At 32.2% G+C, this 19,798-nt stretch overlaps 1 protein-coding gene across 1 annotated transcript in view; it reads right to left on the reverse strand.

Moving 5' to 3' along the window:
- The window catches only part of LOC131848577 (dystrophin-like protein 1), a 273,072-nt gene that overhangs the window by 1,274 nt on the left and 252,000 nt on the right, over positions 1-19,798 (reverse strand). Inside the window, exons 8-9 of the mRNA XM_059198494.1 lie at positions 13,633-13,869; positions 12,017-12,151 (exon numbers count right to left, since the gene is read on the reverse strand). Of these exons, the coding sequence (XP_059054477.1) occupies positions 12,017-12,151; positions 13,633-13,869 (372 nt within the window). The remainder of the gene's footprint in view (positions 1-12,016; positions 12,152-13,632; positions 13,870-19,798) is intronic.

The raw sequence follows: 19,798 nt of genomic DNA on the forward strand, positions 1-19,798 counted from the left end.
GGATGAGGCCGTCATGCTGTCATTTTACCCACTATGGCAAGCTACATATCGTCCGGTGAGGTTGTAAAGGGCAGCCGCTGACAAGCATTAGACTAGTCCGAAAAGAAAAAGAGCCCTGTCTGTGTCTCCTATAAAGGCCAAAAACTTACGAGTCTATACTCCATTTATATTTATTACACGTGGCAATACCTTCATCCATCATCATCAATCAATACATAATACGAAGTCTCAGCCGCGTCTTTTTAAAAGTGGAGTAATGAATGAAGCTTATTTCACAATTTTTTGCAATTTTATCACTAAGTAAATTAATTCTTGAAGAAGGATCGTATGTACAGATATATAAATGTACGTTGAAAAACAATTGATTTAACTGATTGTTCTTTTTGTAATGTCAAGGAAAGCGTATAATTATAAATATGATCATCATAATCATGATAGTAAGATATAAATATAAAGTCGTATAATGTTTTTTTTTCAAAGATCATTTTTTTGAGTTTTTCGTGGTCCTCTATTGAATCTGCGTTCCGAATATATCGGTAGAATAAAAAAATGTTAGAGAAAAATATCGCCCAGATAAACTACTATAATTTCGCTGGCCTTGGTGGTCTAGGAGTTTAGCACACCTCTTTACTTCCAATGTTCGTGGATATGATTCCTTGCACGGTGCAAACATTTGTATTCATGAATATGCTTCTTTGTATCGCTCTGGGTGTTTTCTATGTATATTATGTACCTACATATTTACGATACGACAACGTATTTAAGATAATGGATCTAAGTATTTATATCAGTGGTCTAGTATCCATAAAACATAGCTGCGCATTGTGTGAATCGTCCAGGGTTATTATTAATTTTTATAGAAATAAAAATTGACGTAAATATTCAAATAAACTTATTATAGTATTTGGTTTTCTCCAACTCATTCGGAATGCCGATTCAGACAAGAAAAATGAGCAATAAAGTTGTCTGTTAATATGTTAAAATATAGTTTTACTTTACATTTTTCTGTGCATAAAAATAAACAAAAAAGATCAAGACTGCGTTACTCGAGTAACAAAATATATCAGAGCGAACCACTCCCTACAATATAGTCACGGCTGCTCCGTTAAACTCATTAATTAATTTTTTATACTGGTCGGTTCTTAAGTTTAAAAATATATAACTGGCGGTCACATAAACTGTGCTGTACCGGGATAATTGGTATCAGTTACAAGCTAGTAAGTATCTCCCAAAGGCTAGACGCAATATAGATTTACTTAAGTGCAAACTACTGGAAACGATCTAGTATTACTATTTATATCCTAACGACTCCTATTTCAGATAGGATTGGCAGTGGGAAATACTATCTGTTGATGTGGTACTTAACAACTCGATATGCCTACATTTCGTTCAGAATATTAGAATTCACTTTGGTAGAATGTAGCCATCTTTTTTATTTTTAAACTTTCGCATTTAGTACATATTATTAATTTATCTTTAGCTGGATCTAAACTAGAATCATTTTATGATAAACTATATTTGCCCTCGGTTTTTATAGGCTATGTATTATTGTGATCAATAAGCTATACTATACTACTGTAAAGATCACCTGTTCAGTAGTTTTTGTGTGAGAGTAATAAACATCCATCCACCCATACTCACAAACTTTTGCGTTAATAATACTAATATTATATATACCTATATTATTACTAAAATATAAGGTCTCGTTTTGTCCAGGTTGCACTCGTACCTTCGTAGGTACGAGTGCAACCTGGACAAAACGAGACCTTATATTTTTGTTAGCCGCGGTCAGCTCGTGCTGACCGCGGCTAATGTAATAATGTTTTTACTATTATATCCTAATCGAAACATTTATATACCAATTAAGTTTATTCGCTGATTAACTATCTAAATATATATTCTATGGACACCACAAGCAGGAGAAAATCAAATTAATCCTATAGACATATATACATATATAGGCACTTGTATGCTGTTGCAAACCTTCTGAACCATTTTATATGTTTATTTTAAATGTTATTTCTTTTAAAATTGTCATATATTTTTATTGTCACTTTTTTCTAACCGTTTGTGCACGTATCTTCATTATAAGTATTCACCATTTTCTATCCATTGTTTCATTTACATCATACATAGAGTCCACTCATTCTATCGCCCACATATGCATTAGATAAATCTACATCCCTTCATGAATCTATTTCTAGTACGTGATATTCGATATTGTGTAGTATCGAAGCAAGGCCCCAAGGGTAGCTGCGAGGAGCATGACTTCCATGAATAGCTTTGAGTCCTGTTTGTATACATCAATATAAAATACAATGTCAAAGAAAAAAATTATCTGTATGACATCTTCACGGAGAAATAATTATATTCGAGAATATTTATTTATTTGAGCGATCTACGATCCACTATGGTTATTATCACTTTAAGAAGTTCAAGTATATAGTGTTGACTTAATAACTGGTAGCCACGGCATGCGTAAATGTTTTCAAAAGTTTTTTGTTTTTTATATTAAAAAAAAATTCAAAAATCAAAATATCTTTATTCATGTAGGTCTATTACAGACTCTTATGATATGTCAAATCTACCGTCAGTTCGGAATGATTTGAAAATCAAATTACTAGAGGTAAGTCCTAGCAGTTGGAAACAGCGAAAGATAATACACGTATTAGCAACAATATATTATTGGATCTCACGATTTTAAAAGTTATTACAGTTTGCAGTTTATTTTTATTACTAACTAGCTGTACACGCAATTTCGTCCACATGGAATTTAAGTTTATTTTTCTAAAATAAAAGTAGCCTAAGTTAGTCCTTATTATATCAGCTACCTGCCAATTGAAGTCCCATCAAAATATGTCCAGCCATTTCAGAGATTAGCCGTAACAAACAGACAGACAAAAATTGTAAAAAAAATTATTTTGGTGTACATATGTACCGTATTTATATTCATATACATCTAGTAAAAAACGGTTATTTCAGTATTACAAACAGACACTCCAGTTTTATTTATATGTATAGATTTATACATTATTTAGGATATTTAAGCGTATCTTCTCAGTCTCTCACTACTCCATTTAATAGAACAGACGTGACGACATTTTTTATACATAATTATGTATTCCTTAGCGTTACATAATAAATACATTTTACGTGGCTTCCTTCCCAGTCTCTTATTTAATACTCCATTTTAAAGAACAATCGTGTTGCTATTTTTTTATACATATCTATTACTTAGTGTTAAGATAAAAATACAGACGTGGCTTCTTTTGAAAATAAATAAAGTGTATTTCTCGGAGTTCTCTGTGATTCGTGACGGATTATTTCATCTTATTTCAGTTCTCACTAATGACCAAACACGAACATAAAGAGAAACAGAGACAATTCTTAATTGCCTGCCGGGCGATTTTTTGGGAGGCACAAATTAAGAAATGTTAAACCGGAATTCGTGCTTTCAACTTTATTTTATTTCACCGTGTTCCACGGAGTCTTTCGGTGACTTTTATGTTTGTTGTCTAAATATCAAGTGATATTTTCAAGGAAGAAAATTTGTAACAATTTTATTGTTGATGCCATAACAAATATATAAAACATTTTATTATTTATATTACACATATGAATGGTTGCATGTAAACGCTCCAAGGAATAAATTCATTCATTCTTTAAATAATTTTGTTGTATCGGTTGATTTTTGAAAATTACATCGTATAAATGGAAAATTAGACGATAAATGATTTTTGTTTTCATTTACGTGTCTCTCTCTGGTATGTTTCGATTTCATAAGTAATGCCCTGAAGCCTCACAAACTATTGGTTTACAGTCCTGACCCAAAAAGCTATGTGAGTCAATTTACATTTCTGTCGGACTGTCCACGTATGGAAACGAAGATAGGAAATCAAACTAATCCGAGAGACGTTAGCCTACTGTCCTGCCATGTTGGATTCAAATAGAATTATATTGAACTATATGTCAACATGTCAATTTTGTGCATATGGGTGTAGGTAGACACATAGAATAGTTCACCTTAATATAGATATAGTATCTAAACGAATTAATATTTAGCTAATTTATTCAGTATCATTATGGTAACCATTTACCATCAGATGGGCCGTATGCTTGATTGCCTCCATCGTAGTATAATGAGTGATAGATAAAAAAGTATGCTAAATCATCTTTAATTTCAATTTATTTGAATCAATAATTTTATATTTTATTCTATTATACCTATAGACGGTATGAATGAAGAACAATTTTATTTAGGTAACAATTAATGTACGTGTTCTTTCTAATGGGGTAGGCAGAGATAACTGAATAACATTAGCTTCTTCATAAGCACTTAGTGAAAAACTGTTAATTTGTTTTTACAAACAGACACTTTAATTATTTATTTTAGGAAGATTAAAGGTGTAAATTGATTTAGTTGTATTTAAAAATTCGTCAAACAAACCGTTTATTTATTTTCCTTACAGTTGATACAATGAAGCCTACGTTTTATTTTTAAAAAATCTTCGTTCTATATATTTAGTTGGTTATAATTCTTCATAATTCAGTACGTACTTGTAGCTAATATATTTGGAGCTATGTTATTTTTAATCAATGTCCTTTACCAAGATGTATGCATTAAGTTTTATATATATAAAATAGATATTTTTATTATATATATATAAATTCTCGTTTTACAATGTCAGTTGCCGTACTTGTCCCAAACCGGATTGTTTTTGGGTCAAAATATTTTTTTATATTTTATTTATGACGTGGCTTTTAAAATACATACACTCCCAAATTCGACTTCCACTAATAGACTTGGTGCAATCCTAACAATGAGTTCCCTAGTTCCCATCAGTTGGTAAGTTGAGCTGCATTTAATTGTCAATAAACTTATGTATTTAGTTCAGGTACAAAACTGGATCATCTATAATTAAAATAATACTACATCACCTCATCACTATTATTTAATCGTCTTGTTGTAACATGTATTCACGAACATCTATTGAAACATCATAACTATTACTCTATTGAAACACCATATTATGGAAAATAGAGCTTGACTACATGACGCAGTTGCAATAAATTCTCATTTGACGAATGTGTAACTTGGCCGATTTACGTTTAAGCACGAACCGAGTAATCTGCTTAAATGTCTCTATACCTACGAGTATTACACATTTCAGTTGCGAAGCAGCTGGCTTTGTTTATCAAGCTGTTTGGATTTGCAGATGACATATTGCAGAGAAATAACCGTATTCAGAGACACGATTTGCCTTCAGAAATAGCAATGCAAGCAGTATCACAGGCGACCCATGATGACATGATGATCGTGATGCTGTTCGGGTATATAGGCGATGTTTCCAATTTTCCATCAGGTGGGTCGCCCTTGACGCCTTTCCAAATTGCAACGGTTAAAGGTTTAAAACTAACAATTTCAAATTATTGTTGATTGCAACTGCGTTACATAATCGAGCGCTATGTGTTATATAATATATTGAAAACTTGAATTAAAGAGTCTACACGGACTGCAGGTTTTTCTCACATTTTGTACTGATTTTCTCAATATAATTCCTTTTATAATGACCATATTATATATGGAGAAAGAGTATTTGCAATACGGATCAAAATCTGCAATACGGATCGACTCTGGGCTATAGACATAATAAGGTAAACGACTAATATATGTAGTAGACATTCTATAGATTTAACTATTGCAAAACACAAACACCGACATTATCAGAAGGAAGGTACCTATTATTATTGATCAATATAAATAAGGTAAGATTCTAAATATAATAAAAATAACTTCAGTTAATAATAATACATATATATTCAGTCATAAAACCGAATTTACGTCTTGATTTAGTTATAATATATAAACAAGGATGCCTATGCCTCTTTAATTTTGGTACGAACGATGAACGACCGATTGTATATCAACAACCTTATTTTTTATTAATGTAGACTAAAATATTGATTGATAAGTAGGTATAATATGTTGTTTTATATATAATACTATTGGTTGTATATCTGCCAGTATGACATCTGTTAATTGTCGGTGTAAGTGTTCCGTTTTCTAATGAATAAACAATTAATGCCTATTTTGCAATTGCATACACATTTTTATATATGTGAGATAAATCCATTAATATTTGATTAAAACATTCTACTGATTACATGTGCCTTATTCCTATGTCTTGTCATCGTGTATTACTTGGCTTGAAAATTGTGCCGGAATGATGTTTAGTTCTTATTGATCAGATTACATACTTATCTTACTAGAATTGTATAGAGTAAGCTACAATAAAAGCGTCTTGCTTTTCAAGCAAGTCTAGGCCTCGCCTTTTTATATGTTGGTACAATGAAGAAACTACATCTCGCTTATTATAATCAGACCCGAATGATGTTCACTTCATTGGTCCACATATCGAATCCTTAATACTATATTGTATTAACTGAAACATTACAAATTAATGGAACTGGACTTTAAAATTAAACATTTAAAGTCAATTTCTGAACACTCGTAATTTTTGACATAATACTGTATTGTATTAAGATTGCGATATAATCGTGACTTTGTCAAGTTTTTCAAACAACCTCCGCTACTTATATATAACTTGAATGAATAGAATATCCTATATATTATCTTTCACATCTATGAATATAAGCATTGAGAACAACAATATATTTTAAAACATCAATGAAACATTAACTATGTAGTGTAGTGATTTCAAAGCGATATCAGTGGAATTTGTGAAACTTACTGCACATCTAAGTAATCCATTTTAAACATGACCTACTAGTATATAATTCTCTGCATGCTACATATAATTTGAATGTATCCAGAAAGCTTCAACAGTTATCTATATAAGAGTACAGTTTAACGAACGATTAATACTTGAACGCTAACTATACTGAATTCGAATAATATATTTTCCTGTAAACATCCATCTTAACTTAGAAGAATTATGACTTTTATTTAATGCCTGTATATAATAATGAATATTAGTCTTACTGACTGTTGGGTAAGTCATAACTTACGAAATATGTTTAATATTAAATGATAAACAGCGCCCCCTTTAGGGTTAATAAATAAGCAATAAAAGTGGCTTACTTAAGCTTTACTCGTAAAACATGATTATCGCAAAGACTAGGAGTAAAGTGCGATGAAAATCACATTCCCTCACCATAATACATTATTATTACATTTTTTTATAGCTCATCGAAAGCATAAATATTGCCGGGCTTGCGTTATATACCATAACAATATGGCTCGTAAAACTAAACCCTATTTTGATTGCGATATGATCATAGATATGTTGCTTGTCATATGTCTTGAAAAGAAGGTCCTGCGAGTTTTAGATTAGGACATAAGTTGATATGTAAACAAAGTATAAATATATATAATAATATATATATATAAATATATTAATTATCTATCCTACCATTAATGACTCTCATTCAAGATTTGACTCCTAATTTGGCACTTTCGTTTAAGTCTCAAGCTCCGAAATTCATTTTCATTACTCTAAAATAATACAATACATTCCATACATATTAAAATATATCTTTTAGCTCATAGAAATATTAGGAAAATTATAATATTTCTTTAGAAGACACTTTTATATATACCGAATTGAGAATGAACGATCCAAGAAGTGTAAGGTAACTGGACTCGAATTTGTTCCTAGTAAGTCGTTTACTTGGTAGTGTGCCTGGTCCACTGGGACCTCATGGCTGCCATCATTTCGCTGCGATTTGGAACCTTTTCGCTGGTGGTTCTAGTAATCGGTGCCCCTGGCGCAAGCGACTCCGGTACCTTCAGAGTCATCCCAGACGACGACTGAGCCTCGGGTTGTGCTTCCGCTACATCTGAAGCACTCTCGGAAGGGCTCACAGGCACGATCAGCTTCACCCGTCCATCTTCTGAAGTCGCAGTCAACGTTCCATTATGGGATAGTGGCATTATAAACGGAATCCCATCATCTGAGCTAGCATCATCATCCGGTGAAGAATCTTTAGAAGTAGTCGGCTGACTGTTGCTGTACAAGGAATTTTCTGATTGCCCGACGCTCATTGCCTGTGCACCTATTTTATCAGTGGAGCCACCCAGATCTTGGTATATTTTATGGTTCAGAAGATTGGCGAGATCAGCATTAGAGAAGTGGCTCTTGAGCGGTGGTATATTTGGAAAAGCTTTGCAATTCTGGTAGAACTGCGGATTCGGATCTGTGTTATCATCAGGGAATCCACCCAAATCCTCCAACTTGGAAATCAAATAGCTCTGTATTTGTTCGTTGGTCATTCCATCGAAGTTCAATGCTGAATTACTGCCATTTGGGGCAGATTTAGTTGGCGATAAGCTAAACGGAGAGATTGTCACATTGTTATTCTCAACATTCTGTGTAACTTTGTTAGTTTGGGTGATTAGATTAACGAGAGTATCCGTGTTGAGCGGTTGTTGGTCGCCGTTACACGCCGAATAAGAATTGGCTTTGGCTGTTTCCCCAACGCCACCATCCTCTTTTGCTTTATTCTGAATCCAGCAGCATCGACAAATTAAATAATTCGATTAGAACATTTACTTTTAAATAAAACTAAAATTTATTAGTCATCAGTCTGTAGACCCCCTAATATATGTAATTTACTCTCTTAATGTACCTGTTCCAGTATGCGTAAGTTTTATTTTGGTATAAAGTAGTGAAATGTAACTAAAACATCTAAATCAATTTAAATATTGAGAAAGTCTTTAGACTGATAACAATCTTCTGAAATGTAAAATAGAAATTCTTTTATATAGTACTTATTAACCATTTCCAAAAATTTATGTTTAATCAAAAAATATATGTAATTATTATGTTATAAAATATTCTGTACAAAAGAACTTCAATTTTATTAATCATGCTCTAGACTAGATTGACAACATTTTCAAACTGCACAAATTATTGGATATTTAACAAACACATTTTATAACAGAGCTTCCATTATTCTAAATACACATTAAGCACAAAAACAAGCAATTCATGAACGGTATGGGTTACAAGCATTCTCATGAAATACTACAATTTCTACTTAATGTAACAGGTACTGCATGAAACTGATATAAAAAATTGAACACCAAAACAGCTATTACAGTATTTCAATACACATAATAATTTAAATACATGCAGAAATATTTACTTTTTACTGTTTCAGTATTCAATTGCAACATTGATTTTTAAACAATAATAGCAAATGGAAATTGTTATGTTGAATACAACATTGTTACAATGAACATAAATATATTATAAATTAACATGCTTTTATTATCTGGTGTTGTGAAATGAAACAATGGTCTCATTAAAATAACTGTTGAAATCGGTTTATGAATGTTATTCAGAATATTTTGCTAGATGTACATGTAAAAATAAAATATTGGAGCGCAAGTTCAATATTTTATTTTGTGTATGTAAATCTAATAATGGAACGTGGGCATGTTAAGTATTGTGCTCAACAAGTGGTCGCTAATTGACAATGCTTTTTTGCGATAAAAGATGTGATGTTATATTATTTGTTGTTACTATATTTTTATTTAAAAATCATCCTTTCGATAAAATATTTCTTGTATGGAAAAATCAGGTACCTTCATAAATGTCTTATTAGAATGCAATAAATAATTAATTGTTTAACACGTCGTAGTTATTTTGGTTTACTTACTAATGTTATAAATACGAGTAACTTTCTTTTAAGTTTGACGCGGTCATTATTTATAAGTATAATTAGTAAATCACGGGATCTTACCACGTTTTATTTTTGTTGAGTTCCCGATATTTCAGTTCCAGTTTACCCGTGATCATGGCCGTTGAAACACTGCCGAAATATCGGGAACTCAACAAAAATGAACGTGGTAAGATCCCGTGATTTACTACTTATACTTATGAGTAACTCTCTGTTTGTCTTTAAATTAGTTAAATTTTGTTTCAGATAACGCAGAATTTTATCCCTATAAGATTAATTCCGTAAATACTTCTGGGTGAAGCCGAAACATAGTAATAATATAAAAAAGCCGAATAAGTAGTATGTTCTCTTTGTCTTTAAAAGATTTAAATTTTGTTTCAGATAACGCAGAATTTTATCCCTAAAAGATTAATTCCGTAAATACTTCTAGGTGAAGCCGAAACATAGTAATAATATAAAAAAGCCGAATAAGTAGTAAGTTCTCTTTGTCTTTAAATTACTTAAATTTTGTTTCAGATAACGCAGAATTTTATCCCTATAAGATTAATTCCGTAAATACTTCCGGGTGAAGTCGAAACATAGTAATAATATAAAAAAGCCGAATACGTGGTATGTTAATTTAATTTCCGTACAAAATTATTACCGAAAAATGAATAAACGTACTAAAACGTAGGAATTCAAAGCTGATGAGAGAGAGAAACAAAAGGATATATTCTTTATTAAAATTTCTAATTAAATTCTCGTTAATTTTGTTATAATTTATGCAATTATGGTTTCAGGAAAATATTATGGTTCACCACTCGTATGTAATCAAATTTAAATGTACATGTATTTATGTAAATGTGCGAATAAATAGATGGTTATGTGAAAACTCCTGCAGTGGTGAGGTAAAAAAATATATGCTAATAGTTGCATCTAATAAAAAAATAGTCTAAAATGATGACAACAAAAGAATATAAGCAGTCAATTGATATAACGTGATAATTATATTTATACAAATAATTATCATAACAACACAAAACTATAGATACTATTTCAATCCAATTATTTTCTATTTGACAATCTACTCTTATGTAATAAAAAATATAAAGTTCACGATATGTAAATGTGCGAATAAACAGATGATTATGTGAAAACTCCTGCTGTAGTGAAGTGATAACATGTAAAATAAAAATATATGCTAATAGTTGCATCGAATAAGAAAATGGAAGTGGTCTAAAATGATGACAACAAAAGAATATAAGCAGTCAATTATTATAATAATGATATAACGTGATAATTATATTTATTTATATATATAATTATCATAACAACACAAAACTATACTATTTCCATTCGATTATTATCTATTTGACATATTAAAGTGTTATCCATTTACAGTGACAGCTGAATGCATTTGTAATTAGATGTAATAATAATATTACGATAATTTCGATATTTGAAGAATTACTTCAATATTTTTTTCTTTATAATTCTTTCTAATAAACATACTATATATATAATAGTTTGTAATAAAAATAAAGTTAAAAAGTGATATGAAATGTACCTACTATACATATATTCATATTTATATTTTTATCAAATTGTTTATTGAAGATAACCCAATACCAGCAGTGTCAACATCTTTACTAAGTAGTAACTATTGCTGTTCTAAGTAGTAAGAATATAAATGTCAAATAGAAAATAAACGAATGCAATAACTGTAATGTGGGGTATGATTTGAAGCCTGAATTCACATCCAAAAAGTAAAACAACACATAAATCGCAATACCGCTTAATAGTGTTTGCGACACCACAGTGTCAAATTGTCAATAATACAATTATATTCAAAATTCACCATATTTTACTTCTAAAATTATCTTTAGTTTTAGGTCCAATATTTTTTGTAAATATAAGTGGAATGACAGACAAGCCACTTAATGGTAAGGGATAACCGTTGCCTATATGTATGTATATATATACAATAACAAGTATTGTTATAATATTGTTATAAGTCATCCGTGGTACCTAACATGTATTACCATTCCAGAGAATGATAATGTTTTAAACATGTATATACCTTGGTAGAGGTACCCTGTAATTCCACTGAAATAGCTACACACTACATCGTCTACTTTTCATAAAGTCTACTCCCGTCCAATCAAAATGAGTATTGGAAAAATTCGAAACGTCTTATTATATGTTAATCAAATATTTCAAGTCCAGACACTATTTAAGCGCAATTGCGAATTGGAAAACAAAAAAAAATAAGCGAACATCAACTAGATGCACTGCAATTAATGAGCGTACAGTAATAAGGAGGAGTACACACCTGTGGCAGAAGTGTCAGCTGTTGAGCGCTGATCGGCTTGGTGGAGCCGCGCTCTCTCTCCTGCAAGTGTGCTACAAGAGCTGCAATATGCTCAATCAGCTCCTTGTTATGAACGAGCAACTGGTGGGTGCGCGCCTGGAATATTCAGAACATTCGTATAAGATAACAGAAAGTAATATATTAACATTATAAATAATATTTATTACCAGTTGTATCCTACGTGAAATATAATAAAAAATACGGTAAGGATATTATTTCAAGCGAATCTGTCCAATAGTTTTTGCGTAGTGTAATAAACTCCAAACAAGATAACATAATTAAATATTTCTCCTGATTTTTCCCTTCGCTTGATCGCTTGGTATAGACTTTTTTTTAATTTTTATTATACCAGCATTAGTAAATGGAATAAACCAAAGTCGCTGTAGTCATCTGTAAGTTCTCCGCATAAGTCTTGTAATGCACGCAACGGATTTGGAATGCGATTATCACTATTACTATGTAATATTATGTTATCTGTGCTATTACTAAAGGATGATAATAGAATGGTGCAGTCGCCTGCGCTAACGGTTTACGCTGGCGGGGCACCAGTGGCGATTATCACTATTATTTTGAGGATTCTGGAATATACGTAAAATACATGCATATATGTAGTTATACAGCCTTCACATACACTGTACATCCGTGGGTAGCCATGCGGGTCGCTAGTAAAACATAAAAGAGAACTGTAAATACAGATAGATGTATAGGAATTTTTATTTGTATCGTAGTACACACATTTAGACTTTATTATAATAGTAAAAATACAAAGTATTAAATTAATCAATCAAATGATTAAACCAGTGCTATACTATATGGGTAAATCTGAATATGTAAATGTGTATAGCCCATAACCCCCCAGCAGTAACACAAAATAACGAGATAAATAAAAAAGTCGGTCTTATCGCCAATGTAATCTTTAAGACAACAAGTATTGGAAAGTGTGAAATGAATAATAATAATAATAATGTTTCAGGACAATTCACATAGCGCCATCTAGACCCAAGCTAAGCAGAGCTTGTGTTATGGGTACTAGACAACTGATATAAATACGTAGATACATTTTTTTTAAATAAATACATATTACACATGGAAAACACCCAGACCGATACAAACGATCATACTTATGAATACAAAATGTTTGTACCGTGCGAGGAATCGAACCCACGACCATCGGATAGTAAAGCGGTGTGCTAAACCACTAGACTACCGCGGCTGTCGAATGAAGATATTCTTCAACGTAGTTGTAGATATATATACTCATGTATATATGTCCCTGGTTATTAGTAACATACTCTAACGCTATTGCTAAGCATGTACCATTTCAGGTAAAGCTCCACGCTCCCTTTTGAATAATATTAACCTTGGTAATAATAAATAACCTGATTTCTTCGTAATACTACCATTATCTATCAGTGTGCTGGCATATTACCTAGTAGAGTAAATCATTAATAAATCGTCTTTAGTCGTTAAATAGGTAATTCAGAAACGAGACCAAGAGTCTTAACTATATTTAGAGTTCATGCTGTTGTATAGTGTACTTTTTATTACCGCCTGTCTCCATATGCAACTGGTCTCACCTGTGCCTCGCATCGAGCCGACTGTTCAGCGGCCAACTGGTCCCGAAGTAACAGGAGTTGAGCGACGGCGGCCCGTGTTTGCTGCGCCTGTTGGTCAAGACGTTCACGCAGCAATTGGAGCTGGTGCTGGGCGCTGAGTGGTGTGCTCTCAGCATTCTCTCCATTGACAGTGAGCTCGACTTTGGTCACGCATTCAGGAAGTTCCGGCAGGTTGATGCTCGGTGCTGGTGTTACGCGCTGTAACAAAACATATTAATCAATAAGTGAAGTCAACATAAATTGTATTCTAAACCGTTAGTTTGGCACCAATTCTTGAGTTCTAATCAATTATTTAACAATACAAATATTCGGTTGCTGAGCACTAGAATAGAACAGAAAAGACCAGATTAAACTAAAAAATCTAGTCTTTATTAAAATAAATATAATTTAAAAGTACTTTTAAATAATCATAGTTATTTTTTCAAGGACACTTCTTTTTTTTTCAAGGATAATTTGTATTCACTAATATGATTTGTGTATATTATGTATTTACAAAAAAAGAATGTCGTGACAAAGTAACGTGACATCATCAATTTAAATTGATGGTTGTTTTTACGGATAACCACGTGGATAACCTGGCTTACTATATTGGTAGTTAGTTATTAGTCTACGTTACTAAAAATCCCTTCCACATTCAGTTGCTCAAATATTCATTTGGTTTCCGTATCTCATTTCCCACAAACTACTTTCAGGGATTGTGTTAATTCCATTATAGTGTGTAGGGATTGTCGCTGATGCAAGCTGATTATCTCCGTGATGCAAATTGGAAACCGTCGCGTACAAATTCAGCAACAGAATAACACATTGTAGGTATACTACATACAATGAGCGACCTTATGAATTAATGTTTTAGAGCCAAAGTTACTAGGTACAAATCTGCTTGATGTGGAAAACTAGTATTTAATAATGATAATTAAACTAAACGATATTTATTCGGCATTATATCAGCATCAGTAGGGTTTACAATAAATGTTTGTACTATGAATTGTTTCTGTGTCAATACCGCCGTAAAATAGTAGCTTTAAATGACCCTAAGTGACTGTTATTTTTTATAAATGATAATGGAACGGTGCACCCGTCTGCGCTAACGGTTTACTCTGGCGGGGCACCTGTGATGGATGATAAGATGAGTATGAGGTCAGGTCAATTAGCCCATAGTGACAAATTCACCAAGAATTTATCGCGATGGCTTCCAGAGGGGACCGGATGGAGGTCAACCTAATACGGTACATTGCTAGCAATACGATCATGAGTCCACCTCACTAACAATCCCCTTTTCCCCCAGTGTCTCCTATTTAGTATACATACTGTAGTATAACTAAATTACATCACAGCGTCGATTTTCAGTGGGCACACTAAACACTCTTCGTATAGATAGCTGAAGAACAGGGATGTTATGGAGCTCCGTAACTGTAACCGAAACTATTGAATGTCCGATATAAAAAAATATTCGTAACCGTAACCGAATCCGAAATAAAAGATATTTCGAATTGAATTTGAATGAAATTGAATTGATTTAGCTATTTGTATTTACTTTTGAAATTCCTTAAAAAATAAAATATCGGTAACTGAAATTATCCGAAACTAACGGATAATCCGAAATAATTTTATATCCGTATCCGGGATTTAGTAATAATTATTTCTATATCCGAAATTTCATATCCATAAAACCCTGCTGAAGAAAATAAAAACGTCACGAATACGACCATCTTACTAATATATAAACGGGAAAATTTAATTTAATATAAGTAAATGAGTATGAATGTTTACTATAATAATTACGGTATCAGAGGAGCTTACTCCCGCGTACACTTACATTGTGGAATGAAGTACCTTCTGAGGTTTTCTCGAGAGACTACAGTATGCTATTCTATAGGAAGGGTATATTAAGGCTTCTTAAGGGTCGGCAATACGCACGTGATACCCCTTGTGTTTCAGGCGTCTATAGGCTACAGTAACCATTTACCATCAGATAGACTGTATGTTTATTAGTAGTACGTAGTATTAAAAAAATACTTTTTTTTGTAAATACTCATACATACATATAGTACATAGAAAAGAGATTAATATTAATTTTAAATCAGAAATCAAACCTTTCAATTTGATGAATTATATGGTAGTGTGCTATATCCTTAAGCCACCGTGGTTAATACTATAAGTTATACCAAATTATTATAGGTAGTAATAATAATTTTGCCATACAGGATCCTTCTGAGGTTGTTTCCAGGTGGTCGGATTTTATTGTTTTCATTACATTACCCTCGCCCAAGGGAAAGAGAATCACAGACATGTATGCTTCGGCAGATTTGTATACATTCTTTTTAAACTTACGGACAATATTTTCTTTAAAACACAAATAGTAATAATAAAAGCAACTGCACTATATATAAAATACAAACACTGTAATATCTATAGTATTGAAAAGTAGGGGATTATTACTAATGTTCCTATTACTAGCAATGTACGCGGTTTCTCCTGGAAAGTGTAGTGGTAAATTTGTCACGATGGGCTAATTGACCTGACCTTATGATCATCTTATCACTCTCTTGCTCATCTTATCCTATCAGCAGGGGGCTTTTTAAAGAATGGTACATTAAGGTTCCTTAAGGGTCGGCAACGTGCATGTGACTGACTCCTGGCATTAGGCATCAATATACTACGGTAACCGTTTACCATCAGATAAGCCGTATGCTTGTTTACCATCATCTTAGTATTAAAAAACAGAAAAAAGCAGGCAAAAGGGTTTGGAAGCTTGTATGGGTGAACTTTCTACCTCCCTTCCGATCGATCTCCCGTACAATTCAAACGGGATTAATACTACGACGGCCTGTGCCGAGGTTCGGACACCTAGCGGTGTTTTCAGTCTAAAGTCGTATCCGAGTTAAGTTTAGAGTGCCATCTGCACTCGCATATAGTCCGGTGAAGCTGCAAAGGCCAGCTACGGCGAATATCATTAGTAGTAATAGTCCGGAAAAAAACCTTTCCACCACTGCTCTAAATAATAGTTTAGACTTATGTAAGCTGAACTAAACAGAAACCGGTACCGGTACCTATTTTCTTTCGGTACATTTCACAATATCGTACAAACAAGATAGTCTGGTTAAACATTTTAGGTTTCATTTTATAGTGGACGAATATTGTAAATTCCTATTACTAAAAGGGTTTACACAATTTATATATTAAAAACCATTTATTCAAATGGTTTTATTCGTTTAGTTTTCGACTTGAATGCCCTCATATTAGGAAAGGATATTATGTAAATTATATAAAGTTAATAATTCATATCTACTTCAAATGAAGTAGACTTATATAGATTATGTACTTAACAATTTATAAGTATTTTAATACAAAGCCGATTTATATAATAAAAGTAATATCTTGTTCTGTTATAAAAGTATTGAATTATCGTTCCAGTAATGAGTAATAAATGACAATTAAATTGTAGTTCCAATTTTTTTTTTATAACACAATTTAGCCAAGAGGCTCCATATAAGACTTTGTTCAAAAAAATATATATATAAAATAATACTTAACGTCTTAGACAGGAACTGTTTTGTATGTATAAATATTTAAATTTAGAAGTAAATAATGTGCGTTCGAGATATAGTTCTTTTTGGGTTATTAAAATGAATTTACCTTGTATGTAATACGTCTATGTACGCTAGAGTGTAATAGTTCTGAAATTGGCTCATTTTATACATAGTTTCCCAATTAATTTTTGCATTTCAAAGGGCATAATGTGGTAAAAATCTATTAACTCGTTGACTGCTGCTGCAATCTACAGAAATGTGAACGAAATAACAATTTAATTTAGCTATCATCATATGGAAAAAATTGTGTATTATATAAAGTTCCACTAACAATAAAGTATTATTTTGTTTCTTGAATTTAAATAATAATAATAATATTTTTGTAAAATTTCTAATAAATTTTCTGTTCATGCAAACCATCATTAATATATTATTCTCTACTCAAAAACCATCTATAGATATTATCCCAAAATGCACCAAAAATGGCAGCTAAACATATTACGAGACACTCGTTGGCAATCAACGTGTTAAAATAAAAAAAATAAAAACAAGATACGGAAAGTCTTATAGTCTAGAGACGAGATACCGTGGGCGGCCAGACTACACATATCAGAATTATGCAGTCTATGTTGCTTTCAAATTTTTATCACTAAATGTGATTTCTGATTGAATTTTGATTGATTGATTGACGTTTAAGCCGAATTTAAAGTCAATATGTTGTTTCTCTTGCTATCCAATACTAATACTAGATAGTACTCATGTAACTGTAGCATCTGGAAATGACTTGCTACGCGATTTTATTGCATTCGAACACTTATTATTTCATTCGAAATCTATAATACATAGGCCCGTAGTACAACTTTATTGTTTATAAACTAATCAAACTTAAATAAATACAAAAATATACTCTTTTTATTTATTTATTAAAGCTGCAGAACAGTTTTTTGGAACTATAGAGCTCATTAATACTTGTACTTTACCTACACATAAATACATATTTATATATATAGATATTTAATATAATGAATAAACATGTACAACATTTATTTGAAAAGAATACGAGTTGAGTTTCTTGTCAGTATTTCTCATCTTGAAATTATTCTGAACTGAAGTTAGATTTGATATCATAAAAGTCTGTAATGGACCTACATGAATAAAGATATTTTGAATTTGAATTTGACTTACTATTAATTTTTAACACATCAGCTTTTCAGCGCTTTTTTCTTTTATCTTATAGCATCATACATTCGTGACGCAACCAGATCGGTTGAGCGTCTTCTTAAGAATGCATTATTCTCATTCGGCCCAAAATTCACGTATAACTAAAGAAATATTTTAACAATCGGGTTCTTTTATGATGATTATATTAAACAAGTGTGAGACTCTCTGTATGACTCGATGTGAATTGGGGAATTTCGGGTTATATCTAGACTAATACATATTATAAGTAGAAATATTTCAGTTTCTGTCTACTCACTTCTTGATAGAGTAACTAAAAAAATAATTGAACTTTTTCAAAATCAATAATCTATACAAAGTCACAATATCACCGCATACAGAAGCTAGATATACTATGTTCTAAAACAAATGTTACATCCAAGGAACGTCGCTGTATATAGCTAGTTTAGTATATACCTTTTATGCTTCTACTTACGTCGAAAATATCAACGTCACTAATGCAAGCATAGTCGGTTTACTAGTCAGGGTTGTCAACTTTGAAACATTTAGCCTCCTACAAAAACATAAAATCCTAATAAAATATTGAATTTTAACAATCAATTTGGTGAACTAATTTGGTAACTTGCTACAATTGCAGTAATATGACCCATTTAATGTTAGTCTTGTACATACTTATACGAGGATAGGATTATCCTCGTATCGACTAGTCAGGTTTACCTTAAAACATTAAGCCTCGTACAAACACATTAAACCCTGATAAAATATTGAATTCTATAGTTCAATTTGGCGAATTAAACTGCTACAATTACTGTAGTTTGATCATTAGTTTCAGTCTCGTGAAACTTGTACCAGGATGGTACTGACCTCGTACTGAACGGTGAAAAAGCTCGTACTAGTTATGAGTGAGTGAGCATTGTGGTGCGTACGAGGTTGGAATTGTCCTTTTAATGATGCCGAAAAATCTCGTACTAGTGATGAGTGACCGAGGATTGTGGTGCGTACGAGGATGGAATTGTCATCGTAATGATGCCGAAAAATCTCGTACTAGTGATGAGTGACCGTGGATACTGGTGCGTACGAGGATGGAATTGTCCTCGTAATGATGCCGAAAAATCTCGTACTAGTGATGAGTGAGTGAGCATCGTGTTACGTACGAGGATGGAATTGTCCTCGTAATGATGCCGAAAAATCTCGTACTAGTGATGAGTGACCGAGGATTGTGTTGCGTACGAGGATGAATTTGTCCTCGTATCGAAAACGAACAACCTCATACTAGTACGATTGTGGTACGGTTGGCATCCCTGATATTAGTTGGAGTTAGTCGTAGAACCAAGTAATATTTGGAAGCCGATGATATTATTATAGGTATGATTTATTGTAACGATTCGTGAATGTAACGTGGGAGATCATTTATTATG

The sequence above is a fragment of the Achroia grisella genome, unplaced genomic scaffold (assembly GCF_030625045.1).
Source record: "Achroia grisella isolate CSIRO2021 unplaced genomic scaffold, CSIRO_AGI_Agris_v1 utg5633, whole genome shotgun sequence".
NCBI classification, from domain to species: domain Eukaryota; kingdom Metazoa; phylum Arthropoda; class Insecta; order Lepidoptera; family Pyralidae; genus Achroia; species Achroia grisella.